General features: G+C 40.3%; 1 protein-coding gene across 4 annotated transcripts; it reads left to right on the top strand.

Moving 5' to 3' along the window:
• On the top strand, nt 1–26,436 carry CNOT6 (CCR4-NOT transcription complex subunit 6). 4 transcript variants are annotated; one of them, XM_048960198.1, is made up of 12 exons: nt 1–178; nt 14,289–14,402; nt 15,893–16,079; nt 19,784–19,869; nt 20,312–20,401; nt 20,505–20,573; nt 21,678–21,835; nt 22,348–22,502; nt 23,111–23,265; nt 23,745–23,975; nt 25,274–25,476; nt 26,129–26,436. In XM_048960198.1, exons 2-12 carry the CDS (start codon nt 14,291–14,293, stop codon nt 26,339–26,341), a joined length of 1,659 nt encoding a protein of 552 aa, XP_048816155.1. In that variant the 5' UTR covers nt 1–178; nt 14,289–14,290; the 3' UTR covers nt 26,342–26,436. The 4 variants fall into 4 exon arrangements, with proteins under 4 accessions (XP_048816155.1, XP_048816153.1, XP_048816154.1 ...); XM_048960196.1 differs by having other exon boundaries at nt 20,312–20,416; XM_048960197.1 differs by lacking the exon at nt 1–178 and adding an exon at nt 12,617–12,731 and having other exon boundaries at nt 20,312–20,416.
• The last annotated feature ends 1,560 nt before the right edge of the window (nt 26,437–27,996 follow it).

Below are 27,996 nucleotides of genomic sequence, written 5' to 3'. Positions count from 1 at the left end.
CCGCCCGCAGCCGCCGCCACCACCACCGCCGCCGCCGCCATGATGCTTGTTTGCTTTCAATGAGTGTGAGGAGGAGGCGGGGGGGAGCCGCTCTCCCGTCCGGCCCGCGGCAGGAAACAAAGAGCCAGGCAGGCGGCGGAGCGAGGGCGGCGGGGGGACGGGGATGCTGCAGCCACAGGTAGAGGGGCTCGGTGGGGGTGCGCCCGCCGCGCCTCGCCTCGAGGGGGGGCTCGTGCTCAGGGGGACGGGGAACGGGGCTGCGGGGGTTAACGGGGGCGGGGGGTGCCGGGGGGAGGGGAGCGGCGTTATTATGGCGAGCGGCGTAGGGCGGGGGGGGTCCTCCGCTTTGAGGGGGGGCTTAGAGTTCGGTGAGAGGAGGGGGGGCTGTTTTGTTGGGTGTCAGGGGCGGGCGGCGGGCGCTCCGGAGGCGGCCGCGCCGGGCTTGGGGCTGCGGGCGGGGGCCGGGGCTCGTCCTGCCGCCCATCCGCCGCGAGAGCGAACTGGCAGCTTCTCGCCGGGGATCGGGCTGCGTTCGCATCGGAGGGCAATGAAGAGGAATAAGCGTAACGGCATCTGGAAGCACCAAGTTCTTTATATATACGTATATATGTATTTATATTTTTCCCCCAACTGTTTAAAAATAATTAAACAAAGGCAGAGAGGGAAATGACATCAATCTGATAATGGTCCAAAGCGCAGTTTTCCAGCCATCTCGTTTCCCTTCCTTCCTGAGCCCTCCGCTCGCCGAGGGACGGCGCTGCTGGGGCGGCGGGGCGAGGCCTGTGGCTGGCAGCGGGCGGCCCGCGGCCCTGCGAGCGGCCGGGCGAGGGGAGAACCGCCCCGAGCGCTCGGCGCGTGATTGGCAGCGCCGGCGGCCAATGGGGGCGGGAGGGGGGCGGGGCTTGTGCTGACATGTGGGGCGGGGGGACACGCACCTGAGGGGGTAAACAGAGGGGAATTGGGACGGCGCTTCCTCGGGTGCGGGGTGGGGAAGTCGAGGGGTTGTGGAGCTTGTGAGCGGGCACGTGTGTGAGCGCACGCTTGTGTGCGCCCCTGGAGCGCGGAGAAGTGGGTCAGCGGGGCCTGTGTGCCTGCAGGGAGCTGTGTGGCTCAGGGCTTTGTGGGGAGCTGTAAGCCGCGATCCCAGTGGGCTTTAGGAAAGTCTGCGTCTGCACATCTGTCTCTGTCGTGGTGTGAGCACGGTGTGAGCACGGTGCATCTTGACAACTCTTCCACAAAAATTAAAAATTCGTATCAGCCTTGCTCTGCGTTTTGTAGTATGAAAGTACAGCCATAACAAATACAGTCAAACTGGTTTGTTGTTTTCCTTTCACCCCCACCCCCATCTCTTTTTAATGTCTATCTCCACAAGTGCATAGAGACAGAGCACTGGAACAGGCAGCACAGAGAGGAGGTGGAGTGTTCTTCTCTGGAGATATTCAAGACCTGTCTGGACACTTTCCTATGCAACCAACTGTAGGGAACATGTTAGGAGGGGATCTCCAGAGGTCCCTTCCAACCCCAACAGTTCTCTGACAGTAACCCGTGCTGTAATTCTGCAGGCAGGTATTTGCTTTGTAAGCAGAGTTGCAGATCTCCAGGATTTTTTGTTTGATTTTTTTTTTATTTGTTTGATTGGTTGTTTTCTGGGGTTTATTTTCTTAATCTAGCTCTCACCACAGTGGGTAACAAATTCAAAATTCAAGGGATTAAGGAGTACCTGAAGTATGTGTCTGGCTTAAATACAGAGATGTGCAAGTGTTGACTGGTAATTGTATTGTATCTTGCATTTTTTTCATTTTAGAGCAGGTCTCACAATTGGGAATTTATCAGCATTTCCACTGGGGTAATTTTACAGGATTATCCGCCCTCTGTTCTTCCTGCTGGTTCATCTGGACTCTGTGGAGTGTGCTGCTAGCCATGAAGCCTTCTGTGGGGGTTTGTTCATGCTATTACTGACATGGAGCCCTTCGCATTCGGATTAACTCTTTACTCACTTTTCATCTGAATCGTGTGGATCAGTCTGTTTACAAAAAGGACACTACCATACATCCCTTTTCTGTTTGCATTTTGAAGTTGAACTCTCAGTACAGACATAATGAGTTCAAGCTGTTTACTTTGCTTGAATTTTAGAGGAAGAACTGAAATACAGAGATAGATGAGACTATAATACTGCAAGGGCAGGTAAATGCTTTTGAAATTTCATATAAGTCTTGAAAGCATGTCATAAAAGGCTACAAATTGAGTGAGCGTTGTACTCATCAAGGTAAAAATTACTAAGATCGGGCAGTACTGGATATTAGGAAGACTTATTCTTCTAAGCAAGTGCAACGTTTATGATGGAAAACACTCTTTAAAATGGGTGGAATACTCCTAAGAGAGCAAACTGAAAATGCTTTCCCAACTCACCAACAAAGCATCCATTTTTTAAAGTGTGGCAGTGTAAATAAAAGCAATCTTGTTAAACTACCACTAAAAAGCTCAGTATGCTTGTTTGTAGTGCAGTGTGTTGTTATTTCGATTGCCACCATGCCTAGAAGGCTGGGTGGTGAAACAGAATTCCTCATGCCAGTTGTGCAGCACCTGCTGCAACAGGCAGTCCTGCTGCAGAGACTGCAGCCTCCTGCTTCTGTTTGCTAGCAGGCTGCAAAGGTCTAAAATTAGCCCCTTGTTTTGTCGTGTAATTGTGTGTATGTTGGTATATGTAGAGCTTGTAACGTGCCATCCCTGGCCCAAATGGGGCCACGTGAAGTGCAGGTTATACGCAGACTGTATATTTATGAATGAAGGTTATGTGCAGGCTATGACTTCATGAATGAAGACGCCATTCAGTCTTCAGAACTGAAATATAGAAGGCACATCACTTACACTTTGGGTTGTTTTTTTTTGCTAGGAGCAAAGTGTAGCATTCAAAGGTAATAGTGATGCATGATAGGCTTGAAAAAGTGCCCTCTACCTTAAAACCCCATGAAAAAGATCTCAACAGATCCTACCTCTGGATTTTAGTCCTACTTGCACGATGCGTATGTTGACCTTTGCTCCGTTGCATACAAAAGCTTCATACATAAAGTAACCCAACTGAATCACTGCAGGGCTTTCTCCATTTTGTATTCCCCCTTCAGTGCTGGTGTTTCACACTTGGAGCTGTGATTATTCTACAGTTATCATGCGAGATTACTAATGTTGTATTAAGCCATGTAATTTGTGTCCTCATGTTGAAATTAGGTTGTAGGAGTCCACTCAACAAAAAAGCTTGGCATGAGCTTGGGGACCTGTGCTCACGTTTTCTGCATTGAGTGATTTCTGCAGGTGGAGCCTTAAAGAATACAAATGCCTAGGCAGGTCCCATAGAAAAAGCAGTTAAAATGCTTAACATGTCCTTTTGAGCTACTAATTACACTTCCAAGATGGTGCTTATTTAAAAAAAGAAAAAAAAAGTTGGCAACAACTCAATTTTCCCTATTGTAAGAGTGCACCAGGAATCCTGTTTTTAATGCCTCACAGAGCTCTTTTTAGCAAAGAAATTGAGGAGGGCCTAGGAGCAGAAATCATATGCATACTTGTTTATCTGAGAAATAAAATGCTTGTTAGGATCGTGGTTTGTGCTGTACTGGAGCTCTGAAAGAAGGGGGTTTTGTTTTTCTTGAAGGTGGGAAACATTAAGAGTTTTACTGAGGCTGCTGCGCAGACATTGTGATTGTAGCTGCAGTGTTCTGATGGTTCTCTTGTGTGTCTTAGTTATGTTCCTGATCTGCAAGCTTTACTCAGCAAGTTAAGCTGCTTCTTACCTTAAGCCCGTCTGAAGGCTGTGGCCGTGTCTAGGACGTGCCACAATAGGAACATCAGTTGTGTTGTTAGGGGACAGCCACCCACCCTGCTTAGGGGACTGAAGGAATAGTTTCTATACTGCGTGTTACAAATTACCTGTGTAGCTTTACTGCTGGAGGTATTTTGTGGTGTATTAAGAGTGCAGCGTGGATCACACAGGTTAAATGGAGCTCCACAAAAGCGTTGCTCTGTTTAGATCAGTTTGCAGGTCAGGGATCAGAAAATGGCCTGTGCTTCACAGACAGCTCCTTCCATGCGGAACTCCCTGAAATGACATCTGCAAAGACACCAAGGCATGAAACTGAACTAAAGCAAAACTAGGTTTGCACCCTTACAACCTGATCCATACCACTTGTCAGGACGTGAGCCTGTACCATAAGTGACTAAATAATGAAACTTACTGAAATGTTTTGTGCTGAACTTCCACCATTAATACTTTTTAATCTGTTTTTAAAGAGTCTTAACAGTTGTCCACCCAACAGAAGAGCTTTGCCCATCAAAACAAAAGTACTCTGGACTCAAGGAGAGGAATTTCAGTGCTGCCTTAATTACAGCCTGTCTGTACATAGATTCCTGAGTATTCTCAGCTACAAGAGCATTGGAATAAGTGATCTGTGAAGAATAATTAAAACTAAAAAGGGATTTTTGCTGATGGACATCTTAAGAGTGGCAAGTCTGGAGATGAGAGAGCTGGCCTTACGATAACTACCTGCCACAGGACAGGTCTTTCCCACATGGAGCAGCCCTGTTGCCTTCTGCTGCTACTGCTGTTCCAGTAGAACTAAGAAAGTAGCTGAAGGCAATTCTTCAGTGACAGAACTGAGAAAACTGCGGCTCTGGTCGTTCATTGCAAGCTGCATCTGTACTGCCATCTCTGAAGCAGCACTGGAAACCAACTAGTGGTGTGACTGATGTGATGGGATTTACTTTAAACCACTGCCACCCTCATAGCTGGGTATTGCTGCTGCTCCAGCACAGCTGAGAGGGGGCACAAAGGAGGACAGGAAAGAAACCTGCAGTGGGTTTTGCTGCATGACAGAGGGGTTGTGAAACAACATCTGCAGGCTTGTTGGTCTAAACTGAAGACAGTTTGAGAATAGTTCATCTTTTTCTATCAGGATGTGGCTAGATGGGAGAGGAAGAGCTATAGAAGTGAGTGTCGTAATGTGCTGAACTAGAGTTCAGCAGCTTTAATATTTACAAGCATTTAAATGTCTTCCTAAAAATAATTTCTAGATAAAACATTTTGGAACTTGATACTGAGATCTGTTGTCCTTCAGATATAAAGCAGGAAGGCTGGAAATGAGCTCACGTCCAAATCTCATTTAAAATAATTAGGTTGTCTTTGACTCCAAGTCCTACTGCAAGGCTAAGAGAATAATGTGGGTGAAAACAGGAAGTCAGCATGCACAAAGCAGCAGAGACATGGAAATTATTCTGCAGATGTATGAAAGAAAACATGGTAAGGAACCTTACGGAATACAGGGCAGTATTTGAAATAGCTTACAAACAGACAAAGAGAAATTGCCATATTTCAAACAAGAATAGTTTTTCATACGATGGAGAATTGTCACATAGGATTGCCTGGACACAATGGGTGGAATAAGGATTTGTATTTGTTGGCATCTTGGTAAGACCATTCTTCGACCACCTTCAGAAAGGCTGATCTCACCTGCTTTGGAGCCTTGGTCTTAGCACTGATTTGCATGTTTTTTTAAACTTAGAACATGAGGCTTTGGGATGGAACTCTTCCATTTAAAGTTGATGTCTTACGTTCCATCTTACTTGTACGGTATATAATATGCAATTAAAATGAATTCTTAAAGTAATTAGTAAACCCGACTGGTCTTTTAATGTAGTGGCATCTCAGAATACACTAAAATAGAAGATAAAACATTCGGAACGTTGCCTAGCATTCATTAGCTAGCCAAAGTGTTTCTGGGGATATCAGTTCAAGGTCAGGCTTTGCTTTGCAATTTAGTTTTGCACTAATGTTTGTTTTGTATACAGCAGCCTTCTACTATAGGCATAATTATTTATAATTGCTGATAATTAAGAACTGTGCTAACCATTTGGACTCTGCTACACTTAGAACATTTGGAAGTAGTATTTCTAATCATTAGATGTTTTGCAGACTAAGGGGTGGGAAATTAGTTATCAAAATCTAGCTGAAGTTTTATCAAGTAGATCTGTGTAAAAGATAGAGCAGTTAAGAACCTCTGGGCTGAAACATGCCTTTCATACTCTGTGTTACAGTTCTTTTTTGAGCCTAAACTGATCTTTATAGCAACTGAATGTGGAAGTGAGAATTGCTACGTTGCACTACTGAGCCTATAGTAGATATTGTCACTCCTCTAGGCTCTGAGGGTTACCTGTACTCCATTAGAATATTGTGCTTCAGGTTGCCTGTCTGCTGGGAAATCATGATTGCCAATGGAGTGCAGGGGTGGCAGGGCTGGGGAGGGGAGCTGTGGGTCTGGAGAACAGCAGCCTTGCTGCCCCTGCCATGCACCTCAGCACCAAGCAACTCATGTTCCTATAAACGCAGAGTGAAGGAGGACAAAGAAACCTTTATTACATTTTAAGTACCTGAAGGTTAAAATTTAATAACGTGCTCATTTTAAAAAATATGAATTGACTTATTTTTAGACTTAATGAAATGGAGCCTGAACTGGTTAGGTACTACAGCTCTGTGGTCTGATCAGGCCTTCAGGATTGGAAAATAGCAAACACACCCTGCAACTTTGTGACTCGGCTGATAGAAACCAAGATGCTTTGTTCCCCCCCATCTTCAAAAACAAAATTCCAGGGAGTTTGACTCCCATTCAGCTCCAGTTAGAGTAAGAGCTTTGCAGAATTCATTTCCATATAGATTTTATGAAAGAACACTAAGGCACACGTCAGCCTCCAAGTTTTCTGTAGTACAGCTTATTTGCTGCATGTATGCAAAACCAAGTAACTTCACCTGATTACCTGCATTACAGATACTCACTCAAGCAGCATATGTTGACTTAATCAGTACCTTACACGTAACTGTGAGGCACACTCACGTACCTTCATGGTATGTAAGCCTGCACAAGAGGCTTATTGCCTTGTATTGGCAGCCAGGTAGAACTCTGGTTTTGGAGCTCTTCAAAATATGATGAGGCAGCATTACTTCCCTGATGGAGCCATTAAATGTTAATACACTAACAGCCCCTGAAGCATCATCCCACTGAGCAAAGCAGCACTTGAAATGAATCAATTGGCTTTGTGTTGGGTACTCAACATCTTTTTTCCTCCCCTTTCTTGATTTAGATTATTCCAGCATTAAGCCATCAGTGGGTTAAAGGAGTCTTTGACATTTTCCCACACATTAGAGACGAATCTCTTGGGGGTGGGGGTGTGTTCCAGGGCTCACATGTGCTGCTCCCCCATGCCAGCAGTGCTAATGTGCCATCATCCTCACTCCAGGGAGAAGAAAATGTAAATCCCAGGGTGTATTCTGAGAACTTCTCATTACTGTTTAGCAAGTTCCTTGATCAGTGATTTTTTTTCCCCCAGTTTTATGTTTTCAATGCTATATACCTAAAAACCCTACTCAAATATCTTCTATAAAATGCCAAGAATGCTTACTCTGTTCAACAAATGCATGTTTACACAGACTTTCCTCCTCCCTGTATTCAAGTCTTACATAAATATTAAGTGTTCTCATAGAGCTCTTTTATGTGTATTTCAATAGAGCAAGCATATTCACTCAGTATTAAATGTAAGGTTGCATTGCAATAGATAGGCAAGTCCTCAAACTCCTGAGTATTCAACACAAAAATATTTGTGGTGCTCTGATGGGCTTTAGTCTGTTTTCTTCCTCACTGGAGAAAACATTTCTGCACTTTGGTGTATCTGTTTGCATAGTTATGCTTTGTAGCAAGATAGAAGCAGAAGCAGTATTACATAGCAGGGTGCAAATTGGCTTTGTGTGAAGCTGTGAGTGGTTGGGAAATCCAGATATGTACCATGTTGAAGCTTTTTTAACATCATGTATCTGAACTATAAGACTGTATAAGTTTAAAATGATTTGTAGGTATATCAAGAATTAAAGAACTAAATGCCTTTCTCTGTACAAGTTCTGTGGGGAGTGCATGCAGGTATATTTGTGTCCCAAATTTTGAGTAAGAATTTAGCTAAAGTACATTGAATTTGCCTCACGTGGCACTTGAGGTCCAGCTGGGATACACTGGGCAAGTTTGCTTCTTTTCCCCCCTCACCACCACATCTTGCCTACAACTACTTCTTCCATTATTTTCCAGGATTAATGCCATTAACTAGTTTGTTGTCCATACATGGTATGGACTGAGGGTAAATCCAGGTATTGCCTCAACTCACCCAGTCAAGAGTGTGTGAAGCTGTGCCATAAACCTGCTCAAGCTTCTGTTGTTTTCTGTAGGGAAACAGGTGTTGCACCTCATCATCCCAGCCAGGACAGCAGCCACGTGCACAGGGCTGTTCCTTCATTTGCCTGTACTTCAGGCAGAAACACAGTTCAATTCCCATAGAAATCATCACTTACTAAGTAAAAGGCCAATGCTGAAGGGAACATGAAAGCTATAAACTTAATTCTCTTTGAGCAAACACCTCCTTAAAGAGCAGTTAGTGCTTTGTGGGAAATGCAGAAAGCGAGTGTACTTGAAAGAACAAGCTTAGTAAACTTTAGGTTTTATAGTGAACATAGGAATACAGTGTTATAAAATTAGCTTAATTTCCCCCCTCCCAAAGTGGAGTAGGTATCTTCTAGCTGCATTTCTGTTGTTCATTCTCTTTAAAGAGAGATCATTAATTACAGTTCAAAGCAATAGTTTCTGTTCTCCCTAATAAAGCTCAGTAGAAGAGATTAACCCTTCATTCACAGGCTAACATTTTTGATTTGACTATACATAAGGACTAGTATAGTTTTGTTATCTAAAAAGCGTTGTACTTTGACTTCATGTAGGATTTTAGACTTTGTTCAGTGTTACTATTTAACTAATGCCTAGATGATGGCAGGTGGAAGCAAGATTTTGCTTCCTGCTGGGCAAGAGAAAATTTTAGGTATGGCCAGAGAAACAATGACATTGTTGTTTGGATTTCAGTCTGTGGAAGAGCTGTGCTGCAAATACACACTTAAATCACTACTATAAGGCAGGAAATTGAACTCCCCAAATGCATTCCTTCTTTTTTTCCTCCCACCCTCTTTTGGCCAGTGAACATCTCTTACCCAGCTCATCTCCTTACCAGAGAAGGATCAGTGTTGATGCAAGAGTGAAGAGGAAACAGTGCTGAGGAGGGAGGAACCACAGGAAGACCAGCTTAGTTCTGCTTAGCATGAAGTAAAACCACGATGCAAGCAGTTGGGGGTGAGGAGAATCCCAAATTAACTTTGAGTTCAAGGCTTATCAGGCAGTGCCAGAATCACTAATTTGTGGGGAAAACCTTTGGATCTGATTTTTGAGTAAAGTTTTGGATTACATGAAGAAGCTTCAAGGTTAAAGGCACAAAATTACGAAGGAATGATCTGCTATGAACATCCAGTGTTAGAGTTTGGAGAGAGGGGAAGAAGGCCTCACAGGTTATAAACATCTCATTAGATTTTTGATTGACTGACTGGTTTTACTGTCTAGTAAACATAGTTCTAGTACTTTAGCCTCTCCTATTGCTTTCAACAGATGCAGTGTGTGTCTACTGCACTGGCAAAAGGAAAACACTTCAGTTATCTGCTTACTTCCAACCTTATTAGACTTGATTTCTACAGTTTATTCACAGTTTTGACATAAAAAGAAACAAATTTCATTATGCACTCAATCAGATGTGGTTTTACTTTTACTTCTCCTTTCCAGAAGCTTTTTGGTCTACATCAGTTTTAGCATTCTCAAGGAATGGAGAAAAGGAAGCAAGAAGTTCTCAGCACATGTCAAAGAGTTTCAGAAGCAGATTCCTGCTGCTTCAGCCTAGCATGTTGGTATTTCTAAGGGTACTCACGTATCTGTAAGTAGGCTTTGCAGAAGCTCTTTCATATATGCTGCAGTAGTTCTTTCAGAATAATGGATTCAGTCAGAGGAAGTTAAAATGGTATCTGAATATTAACTTACACTGCTCTCATTGGTTCAGTGTTTTATATAGAGCTTTAGAATAAAAGCTTCCTTTGCCTGGTTTAATGGCTGGTATGGAAGAAGTTAAGACTTCTTGAAAATATTTTATGAGGAACTTAACACTCATAGTAAACTTAATACTTGAAGGGTGGATAGTAGATTTGGCTTACAGGAGCTGCCTAAAGCATTTAACTTTGAAAAAGAAGTCATTTATCTGTGGTGTTTTGGATGTAAACCTGTAGTTTTTTGTTCTCTCTTTTAAGAAGAAAGGCTTTACTTCAGTTAAATCATGCTTCATACCATTTTCTAATTCCATAAAACTAGCAAAAGGGAAGGACAGGAGGAAGAAAAAGCCATCCTCTTCCCTACTTTGTCACTCAGAGCAGTTCTCCCACACTATCACCCCTCTAGTTCAGAGGCATTATTCAGTGATACCTTCTAGAGTAGTTTGGATCATTAGCTGCCTCATAGCCCAGTTTCCACCTTTTATTTTGCTCTAACATAGGAGACTTACCGTGCCCTGGGGCTGTGGTCCTTTCTCATCCTTCCCTGGAGAGCAGTGCAGCAGAAACAGCTTGGCCCTTAGACAGCTCTTCCTTTTTAGGCCACTAACTTTCCCTTAGCCTGCACTCCCAGTAGCACTGCTGCTTTGGCTATAAATGCTCTTCGGCAGCAGAGCAGCCCCTGCTTAATGGAGCAGCACACCCACTCACACAGCTGCTGGTAATCACAACTCTTTTCCAGGACAGTTCTCTAGAACAGCTAGCCTGGCTCTTAATCACCTGACTGCACTCATTGCTTTAACCTGGAGAGTTGGGCAGCAATTGGCACAGGTGCAACTCAACCCTGTGGGAATTTGTTTGTCTCTAGTGATCTTGAGAGAAGCCCAAATCAGCACTCCATCATCAGTTTGTTGCATTAGTCACCACTGTCAGCACTCCTAACAGTTTGGCCTCCCTTGACTTGGCAATCTTCAGTATTTTTCTTCCCTTTGTTTCTCTTTTTGCTCTCTTTCTCTCAGAGCCATTCATGCAAACAAAGGCTTAAAATTGTGTCTGTGTTGAAGGTTCCCGATCTGATTTCCTGTGTCAGATAGAGCTTTTTGCTCTTGACATCATCAGCCTGGTTTAGCTCAGCTCCTGTAGGGTTAGGAGTGTTAATTCTGCATTGGGATTGAGTGACTGGGGTAGGAGTGGGCAGCTGTCCTCCTCGTCAACTCTCAAGCAATTTTGTGTTTCAGCTTTTAAATTTAGTTCTAACAACCTGGTACAACATAGTAAACAATTTGATTTGCTTTTAAACATCATTACATGCCCTTCACTGCATGAATTTTGGTTGCGTGGAATGCATTCTGTTGTCTGTGTCCTATCGTTGTTGATAAACCGTTTCTCCCTTGCCAACTAAGTGGTGTGTGTAACAGCTGAATATTCAGTGGTGCTTTCCCCAGTCTGCTGGTGCAACTGAAAATTACAGGTGGTGTAAGCTCTTTTGAAAATGAGATGTAAATGATCGCTGTGTTAAGCTACATTATTAAAGCTGCACTTATCAAAGGCTTTAAGGATGTCCAGCACCGTTTTTATGCCTCTTAAAATCGCTTTAGTCTGACAAAACCATATCCCTTCATCTGACGTTTACCTCAGCAGGTTCTAAATTTGGAATGGGGGAGGTGGAGAAAGAAGAGGAGACAGTGATTTGCAGAAAGCAGTGATTTATCCAACTACTCCCTGCTGTGCAGTTTTGAAATTTAGTTCAAGATATCACATTTGTGTTCTTTGGTGGCCAGCATGACCCACATTTAGTCTGGCTGTCAGGGCCTGGGAAATCTTCAGCTCTACCCGATGAATGAAGGTGCACAAAGATCTTGTGGGGTGCCTTCCCACGTCAGTGCTGCACCTCAGAGCCAGCACTGCTCCTTGAGCAAGGCTGCCCAGTCTGCACTTGCTGCTTTTTCTGCTGTGGGGTGATCCTACGCTTAGGCTTTGCACTTTGAAATGCAGCAGTGGGAAAGGGAAATCTGTCAAACAGGAATGCTGAGAACGGGTCAGATGGTGACACTGGCAGGACGGGCTCACCGATATCCTGTGTTAAAACCTGCAGTTGTTAAATCTCATCAGTCGTGTTACCGTGCATTAACAAAACCCACTGGAAAAGTATGTCATCCTCTTTTGGTAGCAGGGAGGCCATGTAGCGCTGGTACCAGCAAGTCTGTTAATTAGTGCATGTGATTGACTGTGCTCTGGGGAGCATTCGCATTTCCGTACTGAATGAGATTTCTGTCTCTAGTACTACCTGCTTTCGTTTTTAGAAAGTGGAGCACGTTTATTAAGTGCAGGAGATGCAGGAAGAGAATGCATCAGAGGAGTGAAGGAGGGGAATGCTGCCTGGAAAGGCACGGCGGCAGCGCTCTGTGGTGACAGGCTTTGTGAAAGGCGTGCTCATTTGTAGCAGTTTCAGAGGAGATGCTGTATATATTGTTTTGCCATCTAGGATTGCACTCATTAAATAGCTACTACAAGGTAAAGTTACGTTTTTACCTTTCTGGTGATTTTCAGTTGAGTCTTACCTATTTTAATTAGCTTAGTTTAAAAGCATAACACTTAATGATTTTAGCATCCTCAGATCTCAGGTATGGCCATTCTATAAGGAACCCATCCCAGCTGCTATTTATAATCTCAGAGCTTTACCCAGAATTCACTTCTTAAAGAGGAATTTCTTTTCTCTGGGTGGAGCTGATTCTGCCCAGCAGTGGGAGTGGGAAAGGGAAGAGGTGTGAATCAGTAGAAGAGCTGTTGCATTACAGTAAGCAGTTGGCACTAGATAACTTTTGTTTTAATGAAGTCACGTAATCAGCTGTATTTTGTTTTTTAATGTATGTAGTAAATAACTTCCATTAAATAAATGGCAAGTAGGTCTGGCTGGTGGCCTGGTGAGGATTATTGTTAATGCTCCAGTGAGGTGCAGTGCTTTTCTGATGTACTCAGTTTGCCCAGGGCTGAAGAAAAGACTCGATAGAAAGCCTTGCTAGGTGTGATAACTGGGTGTTATCAGGGTGTCAGCTTCTCTGCGTTGCTCTTATGTGTTTTGCTCTAGTAATTGTATCGCTTTGCTTCTAACATATTTGTAAATATGTTTTGAGTGACTGATGTTCAACTTATTGCACATAAATCACTTCTGTGGTTCATGGCTTGTGCTTCTTGGTGTGGATACTTCAATGTAAGATGGGGAACTTTGCCATGAAAGCTCTTGCATGGAACTGTGCAATAGCGTGTTTTGGTTTGTGGTAAAAATGATGTATGTTGGGGGTCCTTTGTAACCTTAAAACATGCAACTAATGGGTAAGCTAATACAGTATTTATATAAATCAAGGTACGTTTAAGCTGTTTTCCCTTTTCAACTGACCGAATCCCAAATATATTATTTGTGAGGTGGAAAGAAAGCAGTACTGCCTTTTTCTCATTCCTTCTCTGTGCACGGAGGTGGTACTGGTCTGCTGCCATACAGGAATGCTGGAGGGAGGGCTCTGCCTAGAGGAATTTTTGGCAGTTCTCTTCCACTGTCCAGGCTGGGCTGTGGTAATGAAGAAGCACTGACCAGAAATGTTTCTGAGTTTCTTATCAGGAACGATGAGGAAGAGAGTGAGAGAAGTTAAGATCAGTTAGATGCTTAACGGTAAAACTCAAGAAACTGATCAGAATCTCTACGTTAGAAATAATGTTTTTAGACTCAGAAGAGTAGGCTAAGGCTTGGATTGCAGTGCTGTTGTTCTGCAGACTTGAAGAATTGAGGATCTTTTTAGAAACATTCTTTTCTTGGTTACTGAATTTGTGTCATGAGTTGAGAATTGCAGTAAGCCTGGAAGTGATGGGTAGACAAGAATAGTAGTAAATGTTTTCTTAGTTTGTACGAGGGGGAATGTGGTGGTGATGATCAATTTCTGAAGTCTCGTTGTTAAAGAATTTGGATATGGTTGTTATTCTAAGCAGCTTTCTGACCAGCTAGGAGAATGGAAAGTCTAAAAGTTTCTTTGTCTAGCTGTGGTTGCTGGAGGTTTTACTTCTGTAGGCCAGTGGCAAAGGAGACTGCAGTGTGATGGGGTGTTTGCAGGGCAGTACAGGGGTGTACTCATGAGGGGTGTCAGATAGAATGCTTGTATTGCATTACAGACATGGTTAAATTATTGGGGGCTGGGGTTGGATCTTTGTCTGTCATTCTAGTATAGACTTATAGATAGGTGCAGATTATCTTTACATATTTGGATTGAATATCCAGTACAATACCTAGGTGTAAAATGGAAATTACCTTTTAAAGAATTCTCACTCTAACATGTCATAATCCTTTGTTGTTGTGTATCGACAGGAATGCCCAAGGAAAAGTACGATCCACCTGATCCACGGAGGATGTACACAATTATGTCCTCAGAGGAAGCAGCCAACGGAAAGAAATCACACTGGGCAGAGTTGGAAATAAGTGGTGAGGAGCTGGGGAATGATCCTCAGTTAAGGTTTCAGTGCATTTTAAGAGCAGCCTGCACGGTATGAGCTTGAATGAGAAACATAGGGAGTATGAAACAGCTGGAGGAAAGAAGTTCTAAGCTCAGTGTGGTACATTCAGTGGTAAACTGAAGAAGCGATAATAAATTGAAGCTTTAAGCTGAAATTTTGATTAAATAAGGAATTTCTTTAAAAGATTGGCATTTCTAAGTGGCTGTTCAATAGAGAAATGTATAGAAAGCAAATAGGACTTCTAATTGTGAAGACTTTCCCTTCCAGATCACTGAATCTGTGTCTTGCTTCAAGTGCCACATGTCTTTACATGTGAATTTCAGTACTTACTCAAAGGTTACAGATGCAGAAACCTAGTTAAATGCTGCTTCAAGAAGCATTAATTTAAACTTGAATATCCACTTGGACATCTGCTACCTATGCATAGGAAATGCATTAAGTAATAGCTCTTTCCTTTCATGCTTTGTGATCTTACTATAGTCTGATTCCAGCCAAGAGAAACATAGGTGGTGAAGAGAATATATAAATCCTTTCAGCTCGAAAGGTTTCTTTGATCACAGTCGCCTGTTTGCCTTTAGAGGCTAGGAGAGAGGGAGGAGTTGTTAATGCAGTTTTTAAAAATGCAGAGAAATACTGATTTGTACTTAAAAACCTTTCAAAAAAGTTATTAATGAGCATCACAGGAGAGTGAATCCTTGAAGGAATTGTATGCATTTGCCTTGCAAAGTAAAATGTGGCAGTGTCTTTGTTCCATTAATGATCACACTGTCTTTTCCTTGGAAAATACTTGGTCATCTGCTACAGAAAGCCACAAATGCTTTAATTGCTTTTATTGAAATCTCAGAGCTCTTAGCGGCAGGCCTTTGTGTCCTAGTCACTCTCTTGTAGCTCTCTGGCAATTACACCTGCATTAAACATTTTGTTACCACGGACTGCCTTCCAGATACACATGTATCAGTGTAGCTTTCCCCAGGCACTGAATGTGAGCTGTTTCCTTAAATAGTGTTCTTCATAATAAAAGGAATTACTATGTGTACCTGTTGGTGTATTTATTAACGATGCTGTTTTTAACGCTGGGCTTTTCAAAGGCTTTAGCACTTTTTTAACCTTAGAGAAACTGATGGTGATGCTCGTCCTTCAAGTTGGCAGTTAGGTGATTCTTACAAATGAAAAAGGGCTCCTCCTGAGGAAAAAAAATCTTGGAGGGAAGAAATGTTTTGGGACCTTCTTCTGATTATATTATATTATATTATATCTCTCACTGTTTGCGTGCTGCGATGTAAGAGCCTTGATTCTGTAACACAAATCCGTGTTTCCACCTTTCAGTTTAGACAAAAATGATACTTAATATTGTTTTTGCCCAATCAGTACAGCAGTGCTTTATTCTTTGAACCTGTAAGATCAGTGATTCACTGATTTTATTTTTTTAATTTTTCTTTCTTTACCTTCCTTCCACAGGGAAAGTGAGAAGCTTAAGTTCATCGTTGTGGACGCTGACCCATTTGACAGCTTTGCATCTCAGTGACAATTCCTTATCCCGTATTCCTTCAGACATTGCCAAGCTTCATAATCTGGTGTATCTGGACCTGTCCTCTAATAAAATCCGCAGTTTACCAGCAGAGCTCGGAAACATGGTGTCACTCAGGTATGTGAGTTTTAACAGGACTTTAACTTGTTCAGCTATTATCTTTGTAGAAGTAGCTTGGGTTTTGGCATAATAGAGATGTTCTAGTAAGTGAAAAGCATAAACAAATTCCCTCTTCCTGATTTTTTTTCACTGTTCTCCTGTTCTGTGATACCCTGTTCTGATGTGTGGCATCATATATCTGTAATGAGCTCTAGAAGTGCTCAGTTTGACAGCAGTCTCCCATTTTATGACTTTCCAAGTCAGGTTTCCACTCCTATGCATCTCTTTCTAAACTCTTTTACAAATCTTTCTGGAGTTATCTAAGAAATACTGATACACAGAAAATTGCCTTTATTGCAATGTAGGAAAAGGGTCCAATTAAACATTCACAGTTGTATTAACTACTGTTTTTCTTATTTATTCATTATTCCTAATAATATTAGTTTTTATTCTCTGGGTTTAATAGTGAATGCAACTTTTCTAATATCATCTCTTTCCCACCTTTACTATATTACATTCCTATGGAAATTAAGAAGGAAAAAATATCTACTGTATGCAACTTTTTCACTGAATTTTACAATGTTTAGCTCCTCAGAGTTTTCATGGAATGATACCTCCTTTTGGAAGTGAAACACAAGTAATGAGTATTTGTGTTTTGTAGTTAAGACTGCAACATTTCATTTTGTTTGCAGAACACTGTTGTGTAAACACATAAATGACATATAAAGGTAAATATCTACAAGCAATAGACTTCTGCTCTTGACCAGAAAAAAAAAAAAAAAGCCTTATTGTTAGGTTTATATGCAGCAATTTACTTTATTAATTATAATTTTGAAGATGCTTATGGTCAGATCTGTTGACCAGAGAACTGTGAGTGTAAAAGTAACTAGAATTTTATTGGAAGTAAGAAGGAGTAATGGACCACCAGCACAGCTTTATGAAACTGGAGGCCAAGCAAGTTTGCACTTAGAAATATTAGTCATTGGATTTTATTCTACTTTAGCAAAGACCACTTTGTTGGGGAGGATTAAATTAGCTGATGAAATTGGAACCAAAAGCTCAAATTCCAAAGTAGTTCACATCTGAATCTATGATAACTTTCTTCTCTCCTTTTATCTACTCTTCAGATATTGTAATCTAGCAATCCTAAATTTACTGGTACATGCTCAAGTTCATCTTTGTATTTCATCAGCATCCTTTCATTTTCATCAGTCTTTTTCTTTCCTTCTACAGTGCTGCTATAAAATTGATACTCACTACCTGAAGTTAGCTTACCCTTGCATAGTCATCAGTAGTGTCAAAAGATACGATGCCATCTTCGCAACACTTTCCCAATTTATTCTGACTCTGGAGGTTCAGCTCTGCCAAGTCCTCGACCTCTTTTCAGTAGAGAATGATAAAGCTCGTGAATGTGAGATGTGTAGCTAAGGCCACGGGTCAAACTAAAGTTCTATTTGTGACAAAAACGTAGCACTGAAATCCAGATCTCTAGACGTGAAGAACTAGTGCATTAATCCACTGCGCTCTCTCTGTCCTCAGTAATTGCAGCTGATCCATGATTTCTTTTCACTGTGGTGAAAATGAAGAAAAATCCGTAAGTGCATCCTGTGTGATAGCGCTCTGCAGGTCTCAGCTGTGCTGTAGTTTTACGTTTCAGGCTGGCTCTCACTGCAGATGCTTCCCATGGGTTCTGGGGAGTCATTCAAACTAACTGTAATTCAGCACGGGGCATTGCTAATATCCTGAGCCACAGAAACAATTTGCGCTCCACACTTCAGGATCAGTAACAGGTCGTACAGCTCCCACGTCTGGAGAGCGGTTTGGGCTGCGTGGCAGAGCTCGTGGCATCTCCCTTTTTACTGCAGGCACTTGAAGGAAGAGGTGTCAGGGGGAGCAGTAAGATGTCTGATCTGTGAGGAGACAGGAAAAATAACTGTAACATGCTAGCTTGGAAAGCTCAGATCTAAAACAGATTCTCTTGGTACACTTGAAAGAACTGGCGGAATTTGCTGTGATCATCTCTTCTGTACAGCAGGGGTTCCATGCATGCATAGATCATTAGAGAAACAAGTTCTTTCATCCAAGAGAGAAATGGTGATGATATTTACTACTCTGCCATTCTTCCTTCTCACTCATTTTCCACTAGAAGATTGAGAACTATGGTTTTTTGTAATTCGTATATAATCTTTTTCTAATATTTTATTTTATTTTTTAAAAATTTTTTTAGAGTTTAGTGGTGCTTTGTAAAGCTGTTGTAGGAAAAAAAGGCTTTCCTAAAGAATGAATTAGGAGCCTTTTAACGTCATATGGAATGTTAAAAATAAAAATTAAAAATAATTAAAAAAAAATTTAAAAATTGTACCTATTTGAATGTTAAGTGTTTATGGAAGTGCTGAGAACTGTTGGGAGTGTTGATGTTTTCAGATATTTTTTCTGTAAATAATATCATAATATCTTCTCTCTTTTTTTTTTAACCTGCTGTGTGTCTTGTTCGTACTTAAAACCTCAGAGCAACACAGTGGGCTTCTGAGTTAGGCTGAAATATGTTTTCAACTGTAAGATTTTCATATTCCAAAGAAACACCAAAACAACTACAGACCAGGTGTTAGGTGTGTTATAGCTGTCAGTTAGCTGAGTACTGGCTTGCCACTTCTAGACAACCAGCTGATTAAAAACAATCTCCTCCTTTATCTTCCACTGCTCCGTGCCACTTCAGTATTGATGAAATGAACCCCTCTATTCTTCGCACCCTTTCTGAATCTTTGGAAGTCAGTGCTGGGGAAGGACCAGATAGAGCTGACTTTTGCAAGGCTAGAAGAAGAGATGTTTCTTTCCTTCTCAAATGCAGTCTCGTAGAAATCTGAAGGAAGCAAATTTGATTGGAAATTGTGAGCAAAGTCTTCAACTTAGGTTGGGATGATTCTAAGAAATTGGAAAGCTTGCTGAGTAGTCCATTTTTCTCTGCCCAATTGATTGGAATGTCAGAATTCCAGGCATAAAATCTGCTTTTGTGTTTGTTCTGCAATTTTGGAAGTTAAAAAAGGTGTATTTTGTGTTATGAAAACAGTGTTGGTGAGAGACTCTTTTTTTTGTGTGTGTGTGCCTGGAAATGCATACGCAGCAGATCAGTGTGCGCTTTGCTTGTGAGACAAATGCAAGCAGCTTAATGGAGAGAATGAACTACCTGGGAGGCATGCACACTGCTTTTTTTATGAAGTGTAAACCAGTGTTCTCAAGAGACCTTAACCAAAAAGAGCTGTAACTCCCTGCACTAACTCAGTAATGTCCAAGCTCTAGTAGTACTACCATGGTCCTGAATTTTTTGCTTACTTGTTTTCTGGAATATAATTTTCTTTTAGTTGGCCTTTAATCACATCTGAGCTGTTTCACAGCCTGGTTTGCCAGAGCTTCTACTGCTTGATCACTGTAGTTACTAAATGCTTTAGTAATTGTTGATGTTTATCATATTTCTGTCTTGTTAAGATGCGTTTCCCATTCACCTGCTTTCCTCCTTCCTTCAGTTGATACCCATTCTGTCTGTGCCTGTGTGAGTACAGCAGAATCCCCCTAATGCTGTTCAGTGCTCAAGTTCGTTTATTTTTTTTCTTCCTATGCTGTGGTTTGTTAGTATATTGTTTCTCTTTTAGTAACTTGTACTATAGGCTGCTGAAGACAAACTGAGGTCTGTTTTCAGCCCTATATGATTGTTACTCTGTCTACAGGGAACTACATTTAAATAACAACCTGTTACGAGTTTTACCTTTTGAGCTGGGAAAACTGTTCCAGTTACAGACTTTGGGTCTGAAAGGTATTACTACTTTTTCTTGGTATCTGTGCTTTGTTTAATGATGTCTCTCCTGCAATATAAGGGCTGTAGACTGCTAATTCATGAATGTTTCTGAGCAGCAATCCCAGATGTAGCTGCTTACTCCGCTTTTATAAGCATTGTTTAGTAATTGTTAAAGAGAGGAACAAGAGTCACTTGGGTGAAATCCTCCAAGTGTAAAGAAGCTTCTCCTCTTTCTGCAGAGCGAGAAGCTTTCTGTTGCTTGTGCAGGAATCGGATAAGGTGCTTGTTTCAGTAACAGGCTACATTAGCAGTATTTTGTGGGATTGAATACCTGAGATTTGAAGCTTGTTAGATAATAGATTTAGTATTCTTTCTCAGTGATGCTGGCTTTTAACACTGATAAGTAAATTCATTCTGGTTCTGTATCCTTCATTCAGCACTTCTGTAAATGTGATTGCAGGAAATCCACTCACACAGGACATTCTGAACCTTTATCAGGAACCAGATGGGACACGAAGGCTACTGAACTATTTGCTTGATAATTTGGCAGGTACTGCAAAAAGAAGTAAGTGATCATTCTTAGAAGATCTATTCCTGCTGTGTGAAATAAATGTGATTATCACTTTTGTCTCTACTTGAAAATATTTCCATAGTCTCAACAGAACAACCACCTCCAAGGTCTTGGATTATGTTACAAGAACCAGACCGTACCAGACCCACAGGTACTGTAGCACTTCAAGAAATTCTTATTCATTCTATATCAAATGTTGATCTCTATTATCTGCCACTAAGATCTTTCATGCTTAAATTAACCAGTCATCTGCCCAGTGCTGACAGCCAGTTAGTTGTAGCAGTCCCATCCTACCTAGAACCTCTGCTTCAGATTCTGTTATAATTTCCTTTCAATTAGCATACTCTTCACAGAAACTGAAATTACTGTCCAAAGTGAGTGAGTTAGTTGAATTGTAACAGGCTTAACTGAGCATTTGTTGAAGAATAACAAATGGAAGACCATGATCGTAATGCCTCAGAAAGGTAAAGATTTTTCTTTGAAGTTCCCTATGTGTCATCTGACTCCATGTTTTCTTGCTATTTGGTCTCAGGTTATGTTTAATTGTTTGCTAGTTTCTTCTGCATGAATTGTTTAAAATAAAGCCTTTTCTATTTACTAAAATGTGGCTTTTTCTGTGAAACAAAAGCAAATATTATGCTGCTGGGTTACCTGTAATCTTGCCCCAGAATGTTTCATTATATCCCTCCTGTTCCAAATTAATGCTGAGAAGTAGATTTTTCCTTTTCTGTAAATTGTAAGGTTTTTGAAATGGAAATAAAATTGTGTTTTTATTTTACCTATACTTGTGTTTTGTGGGAAGGCTTCCTTGCCCTAACTGTGAATCTGTGAAATTATGTGGATCTGTTACAGTTGGTGGTACAAATTAGGATAAATGCACTAGCTATCCTAAGGTATGTAAAGTCCTCAAATAGATTATCTAAAATCCATTTGAAACTCCTTTTTCAAGGCTTTTCCCAGTAATGCACCACTTAATGTAAAGTACATTTTTCTGCTGCATATTGCATTAACCTTATGAAGAGTTGTTTTGATTTTTTTGGTTTCTATGTATATGTTAGTAAATGGCTGCCAGAAATCCCAACCTGGAGGTAATTTATCCTCCTGGAAGGACTGAAAGATGCTTTTACAGTGCAGGTGCTGCGTTTTGATTGCAGGACTTATCAATTCCTAAGTCTGCAGAAGACAATAGAGAAGATAATTGTATGGTTTTTTGTTGTTAGTCTATCAGTATGTAAGCAACATTATTGTTCTGCAGCCTTGTTCTCTGTCATGTGTTACAACGTGCTGTGTGATAAATACGCTACCCGGCAGCTGTATGGCTACTGCCCATCATGGGCATTGAACTGGGAGTACAGAAAAAAAGCCATTATGCAGGAAATCCTGAGCTGCAACGCTGACATCATAAGTCTTCAGGTAAAAGATAGACTGTAATTTCGTTTTCCCTTTCAATTCTCACACGCTTGTTTCTCTGTATTAAATACGTTTGCTGTAAATGGTGTGTTTTCAAAACGCTCTAAAAATAAAAGGAAGAAAAGGAGTGGTGTTCAGGGCAGTATTTGCTGTTTGACATCAAAAGAATGCTTTTCAGCCCACACAGTTGGAATGTGAACCAGCAGCTGCTGATCAAAGAAATGTATGTGAGGGTGTCTTTGTGTGTGCACGTGAGGGTATAATTGACACGTTTTCAAATAAAAGGCTTAGGATAATCATAACTCTGGGGATTACAGAAATTCATTTATATTTTCTTCTTAAAGTACAAATATTGCTCTCAAATTTGTATTCTCCAGTGTACTTAATTCTTATGTGCGTTTTTTTTTCCTTAAATCTAATTTGGAACTGATTTACACTTCTGAAGAGTAAATAATATCAGTCTTGTGTGTTTTGGTAATAGTAGATTCATGGTGTGCTGTGTTCTGACTTTATAGGAGGTTGAAACTGAGCAGTACTACAGTTTTTTCCTGGTAGAATTGAAAGAACGTGGTTATAATGGATTCTTCAGTCCAAAATCTAGAGCTAGGACAATGTCAGAACAGGAAAGAAAACATGTTGATGGTTGTGCAATATTTTTCAAAACAGAAAAGTAAGTGATTTGATTTATAAAGCCTTTCATTGTGTCTTGCTCTTTTTCACACAATTTCTTGGGTCATTCTGAAGTCAAAATAATTTGGCATTGCTCACCCCTTTTGTAGCTGTTTGGTATTAACAAGTCACGAGTTCACTAAATTATGCTTCAAATACAGCCATTAGGCATTAACGACATTTGCGTTTTATTTCTTATTTAAAAAAAATAAAAATCTCAAAGACTGAATTAAGACTGCAAGCCATGGTCATAGCTTTCCTTCCATTCCTCTGTGTCCACAACGATGCCACAAGCAAGTATTTAGTTGCTATTAAACTTGTAAGTTTGAGCTTGAATCTTATATGGAATCAAAATGAAGCACTCTTCCAGTAGGTCTTCCTTCTTTTTACAAGATAAATGTTTTCATTAAAATCAGCTTGATATCTTAAAAATAACTAGGAGAACAGTATCCTTTTGATTTCAGTTAATGATGTCTATGAAGTCATAGGATGGGCTGAGGCTTTCTTACCGTGAATGTGTTTGAGCTTTAGTTAAGAGGGGAATTTATCTAAAACATTTCCTTTGGTAACTGTCCACTGAAGGAAGCGTATCTGATGTTCCTCTTTCAGATTTACTTTGGTTCAGAAACATACCGTTGAGTTCAATCAACTGGCTATGGCAAACTCAGAAGGCTCAGAAGCTATGCTGAACAGAGTTATGACAAAAGATAACATTGGAGTTGCTGTGTTGTTAGAACTGCGAAAAGAATTGATAGAAATGTCATGTAAGTGCTGTTAAGTTTTTGAATGCACTGTATTTTATCAATGAACACAAAAAGCCAACTGTATCACCACTTGAACCTACACCTTTTCCTCAAATCCTCTTTGGAAATAAATTTCTCTGGGCTTGCAGTGTTTAAACTTACATTCACCTGTTAAATCCAATTTCCTTTTTACTGTAACTTTGTGCTGAAAAAAAAAAAATCTGCAGTTTGAGGGATTCTGCTTGGAGATGCATGAAGGTATCAGAGAATGAGTTGATCTCAGATTATTCCTTGTGCTTACAATCAACTAAAACACTTAGCACTTAGTATTACAAGAGGAGTTGTGTAGCCTTCTTAAACTAAATGCTAGTAATTCTTTTCAAGCAGCTGGTATTCTTTTTTCTCCCCTCAAACATCTTGTTTAAAATTGAACACAATTAAAGATGACAGTATTTTCTGTTGCTGACTGTGCAAGGTAAATATTTAATTTTAAATTTTAGCCGGAAAGCCGCACCTGGGGATGGAAAAGCAGCTCGTTCTTGTTGCTAATGCACACATGCATTGGGACCCAGATTATTCTGATGTGAAGCTGGTTCAGACTATGATGTTCCTATCCGAGGTAAAGAACATTATTGATAAAGCTTCTCGTAGTCTCAAGCCTGGTGTTGCAGGGGAACTTGGAACCATTCCACTTGTACTGTGCGCCGATCTCAACTCTCTGCCCGACTCTGGTAAGAGTACTACTCCTGTTGTTACTCTTTTCTCAGACTATTTCAAGTGTGTGACAATCCAAATGCTAAGGGCTCAATTTTTAAAGGGATTTTTAACCCAGGGAATATATTGTTTGATATTACAAGGGCTAGAAGTGATAAGAAAATAAAAAGATGGAACTGCTTCTTTTGTGAGTGACCTTTACTGCCTGTGCAGTACTATAGCTCAATTTTTGTTTTTCAGAATCATTTTGATTGTTATCTCAAAATACAGGAATGGAAAAGAAGAAAATGTCTTCCAAAATAACTTTCTGTGTTACAGTGCTGCTGATGACTGTGGGTTGTTTTTTACGATTGGTTTTAAGTGTGAAAACACATGTTCTTCTCTTTAAAGTTGCAACCATACAATCATTTTCTGCTGCTCAAATGTTTTAGGACTTCCAAAACTCAATACATCTCCTATGAGAAAAGAATTCTTCAGTGTTCCTCAATAATGTGCAGATTTCTTTGACTGTAGCAAACTACAGAATTCAAGAAAAGAGCAAATTCAGTTTAGCCCTTCTTGACTCTTTCTCAGGTACCCAATTTGAGTGGTGGATTTGAGCACCATCCTTCTTTCTTGTTGATTACTATATAGTTATCTCCATCCCTAGCCCACCTTCCTTTTAGCCTCTACTCGGCAACATCTTAGCCATTGCTATCAACCCTAACCTGATGCTATTGCTTAGCAGTGCTGGAAAAGGGATTCTCTGTGATGCAAAGAGAGCAAGTATTGGTGGTGCTTATTGCAGTGGGCAATTCATGTCTGATTGTGCCTTCAGAACACTTAGTCACTTCTTTTAAATCCTGAACCCTAACACAGCTGTTCTGAAATTAAGAGGCACAATCATATATATATATTTAATATTTTTTTTTTCCAGGCAGAATCTGTTCTGCTTTGTAGCCTCTTGGATTCCAAGAGTCATTTTAGCCAAGCAGTGTTGAAAGCTGAGATTTGTGTGTGAAGATAAGAAGTGGCCTATCAAGCACCTATGGAATTCTACTTCCATCTCTTTTATCTTCCCCAACCCTCTCAAGACAGTCTGTTCTGTTTAATTTTCTGGTTGTTTTTTTCTAATTAATGAATCAGTCTTTGTTCTAGGTGGCATTTGCTCTTGAAACACATAGACACTGTCTCACAGTATCTCTTTAAGATCAACTGCTGACTATATTGTGTGTGCTTATATAAAGCAGAAGATTTCACATACAGATCAAAGTAATCCGTGCACACTTGCTGCATGCTTGTTAATACCTTATTGTGTATCTGCCTCTCCTGATAGGTGTTGTTGAATACTTGAGCACTGGTGGAGTGGAAACAAACCACAAAGATTTCAAGGAACTGAGATACAATGAAAGTCTTACTAACTTCAGTTGTAACGGAAAAAATGGAACAACAAATGGAAGAATCACACATGGTTTCAAGTTGAAGAGTGCCTATGAGAATGGTCTAATGCCTTATACAAATTACACGTTTGACTTCAAGGTAAGGACTTTGCTGTTGCTTTGAAAAAATTTTCCGTCTTTAAGTTTTATTAGTGGAAATCCAGTCAGTTAATTGTTTAACAAAGAAGTTAATGTTTAGGTAGCTAACAGTAAGTTCACCAAGTTCGTTTAAAACACTTAAAGCATTTAGCAAACAGAATGCCTAAAACTTCCATCTCCAAAAATCAAGCTTTCCTTTCTCATATTAATCTTATAGTAGTTCTGCAAGATCAAGGGCACTGTTATCCTTCCCTGTAAATAAAATGATGTATTCTAATAATCTAAGCTAAATGGAATAGAGGAATTTGGACAGTTAAGCTGCCAATTTTGAGGAAATAATGCATGCTACTGCTGGAAAAGAAAGATGGCTCTGTTCTTCAAATTACATTTCTCTGATTTTGAAGCTTTGTAGGAGAATGGAAATGAAAACCTCCAACAGGAGAGCAGGAGTGATGTGGGGTGGAATTTTCACTTGTTTCTCTAATCTGTACTACCCACAGGACAGGAAATAGAAGTCTCCTAAATTGAAGATAAACTGCAGCGAAGGAATGATAGCATTGCAGTTATTCCTAATACTGAATTCACCTTCTGTTTAGCAAAACAACTCGGGTAAAGATCATGTACTAATAATGCTGTTTCCCTTCTTGTTTTAGGGTATTATTGACTACATCTTCTATTCTAAACCTCAGCTAAACATACTTGGCATTCTCGGACCTTTGGATCATCACTGGTTAATAGAGAACAATATAAGTGGTTGTCCGCATCCACTCATCCCTTCTGACCACTTCTCACTTTTTGCACAACTGGAGCTTTTGCTGCCTTTCCTGCCTCCTGTAAACGGAATCCATCTCCCTGGCAGGAGGTAGTTAAGTACATTTTAGAGGGTAACCTCAATCAAACCTGTACAATTGTAAAATCTGAATATAGAGGAGTGAGGTATGGCCAACAGGGATTTTTTTCTTAATGATCTTAATCTTAAATCTAATTATTTGCTAAAGACATAGTAAAAGCCAGGTGCTATCAACAGACGTAATTCTGAGCCCACTATACTTTGTATACAGTCGACAGCGATCGGTGCATTTGCACCTTTCTTTAATACGTTGCAGTTCACCTTCCTGTTTCTTTTATCCAACGTGACATTTTCATGCCTTGAAATAGGGAATTATTATACAGTATATTCTCTTTGCACAGTTATCTGTAGCACTACTTTTTTGAGGCCAGTAGGAACATCCACAGAACATTCTTCCGTACTTCACTCCCTCCTTTTTCAGACTTGTTTGTAAAATATAGAATTTGAATTTAGCCTTTATTGATTGTATATGAACAACAGAAAACCTGATTTATGAAATTTTGTACTTTAAAAAAAAAAAAAATCAGATTTGGAAAATGATTGTATTGTAAACTAAGGCTAAATTTTTATCTGTTTTCATGTGTTACAAAGGCCAGCTCGTAAAAGAGGTTGACACAGGTTTTCTCTGCTAACGATTTGCACTGTTAGGGTTTTGTGAGCCCTTTTGTACTACTTCTTATGTTCAATTGAGAACGTTGCTTTTAAAATCCAAATCTATAAAATCTCAGTATCTTACAGAGGACTAAATACATTCTATTGATCTCTGATTTAAAAAAGAGAAAAGCACGGAGTTCTCACAGAACATATAAGCTAAGCAGTGAATATAAGTAGACCTGTATGCATTGAAAGTTACTGCAGATGTGTATACACTCAGATATTTTTCTCATCTCTAACTTTAGAGGTAAAATGTAGGGATACTTGTGTATAGCTTCCTCATTTCTGTTTTAATACCTGTCCTATCTCCACTGTGCCTGCTTAAATTTGTTCTCAACTAGCACTGCCTGTGCATGCAGAGAGAGCCTGTGCATCCTCTTTTATTTTTTTTAAATAACGTTAACACTTGTGAAAATTTTATGAAGATACTTTTGTATAAGCTGTGGCATCTTCTTTTTTTCCTTTGTGAAGCATTGGGTATCACACTCTGAACATGTCCGGGTTATGGGTACACAGTTTCTAGCTTCTAATCCCGCGCACTGCTTCTTTCAGTGTCATTGCACAGTGCTCTGTTTCCCACTAAGAATTATCATGTGAATTCTCCTTAGTTTGAGTGTGTTCCTCAGTTTCAGAGTATAATTCCTTGATGAAGAAAATAGAACCCTTACGTTTTCTATTGATGAAGCAGTGTAAAAAAGAAACGCGTTTTCAAAACAGGTCCCAAAGACAATTCTTCAGATCATTTTTAAAGTGACCAAGTCTTATTTTTAAAGTGTCAAGACTAAAGTTATTGTGTACCCTCAGTGCCATTTGTGTCACGAAGCCAAGTATATAAAAGCTTACGAATTTAACTTGTGTCTTTGTAAAAGAGAGACGTTATCACCTCCTTAAACTAATACCACAGAAATAATCAATGTAAAAAAGAAAATAAATGGAGATAGAAAGCTTGATCTTAAACAGCTTTTGTTTCAGCTGCGGGCAGGGAAGCAAAAGGACACTGAGCATTAAGAGAACTTT

The sequence above is a fragment of the Lagopus muta genome, chromosome 14 (assembly GCF_023343835.1).
Source record: "Lagopus muta isolate bLagMut1 chromosome 14, bLagMut1 primary, whole genome shotgun sequence".
NCBI lineage: Eukaryota > Metazoa > Chordata > Aves > Galliformes > Phasianidae > Lagopus > Lagopus muta.
This window is presented reverse-complemented; position numbering and strand designations above follow the sequence as displayed.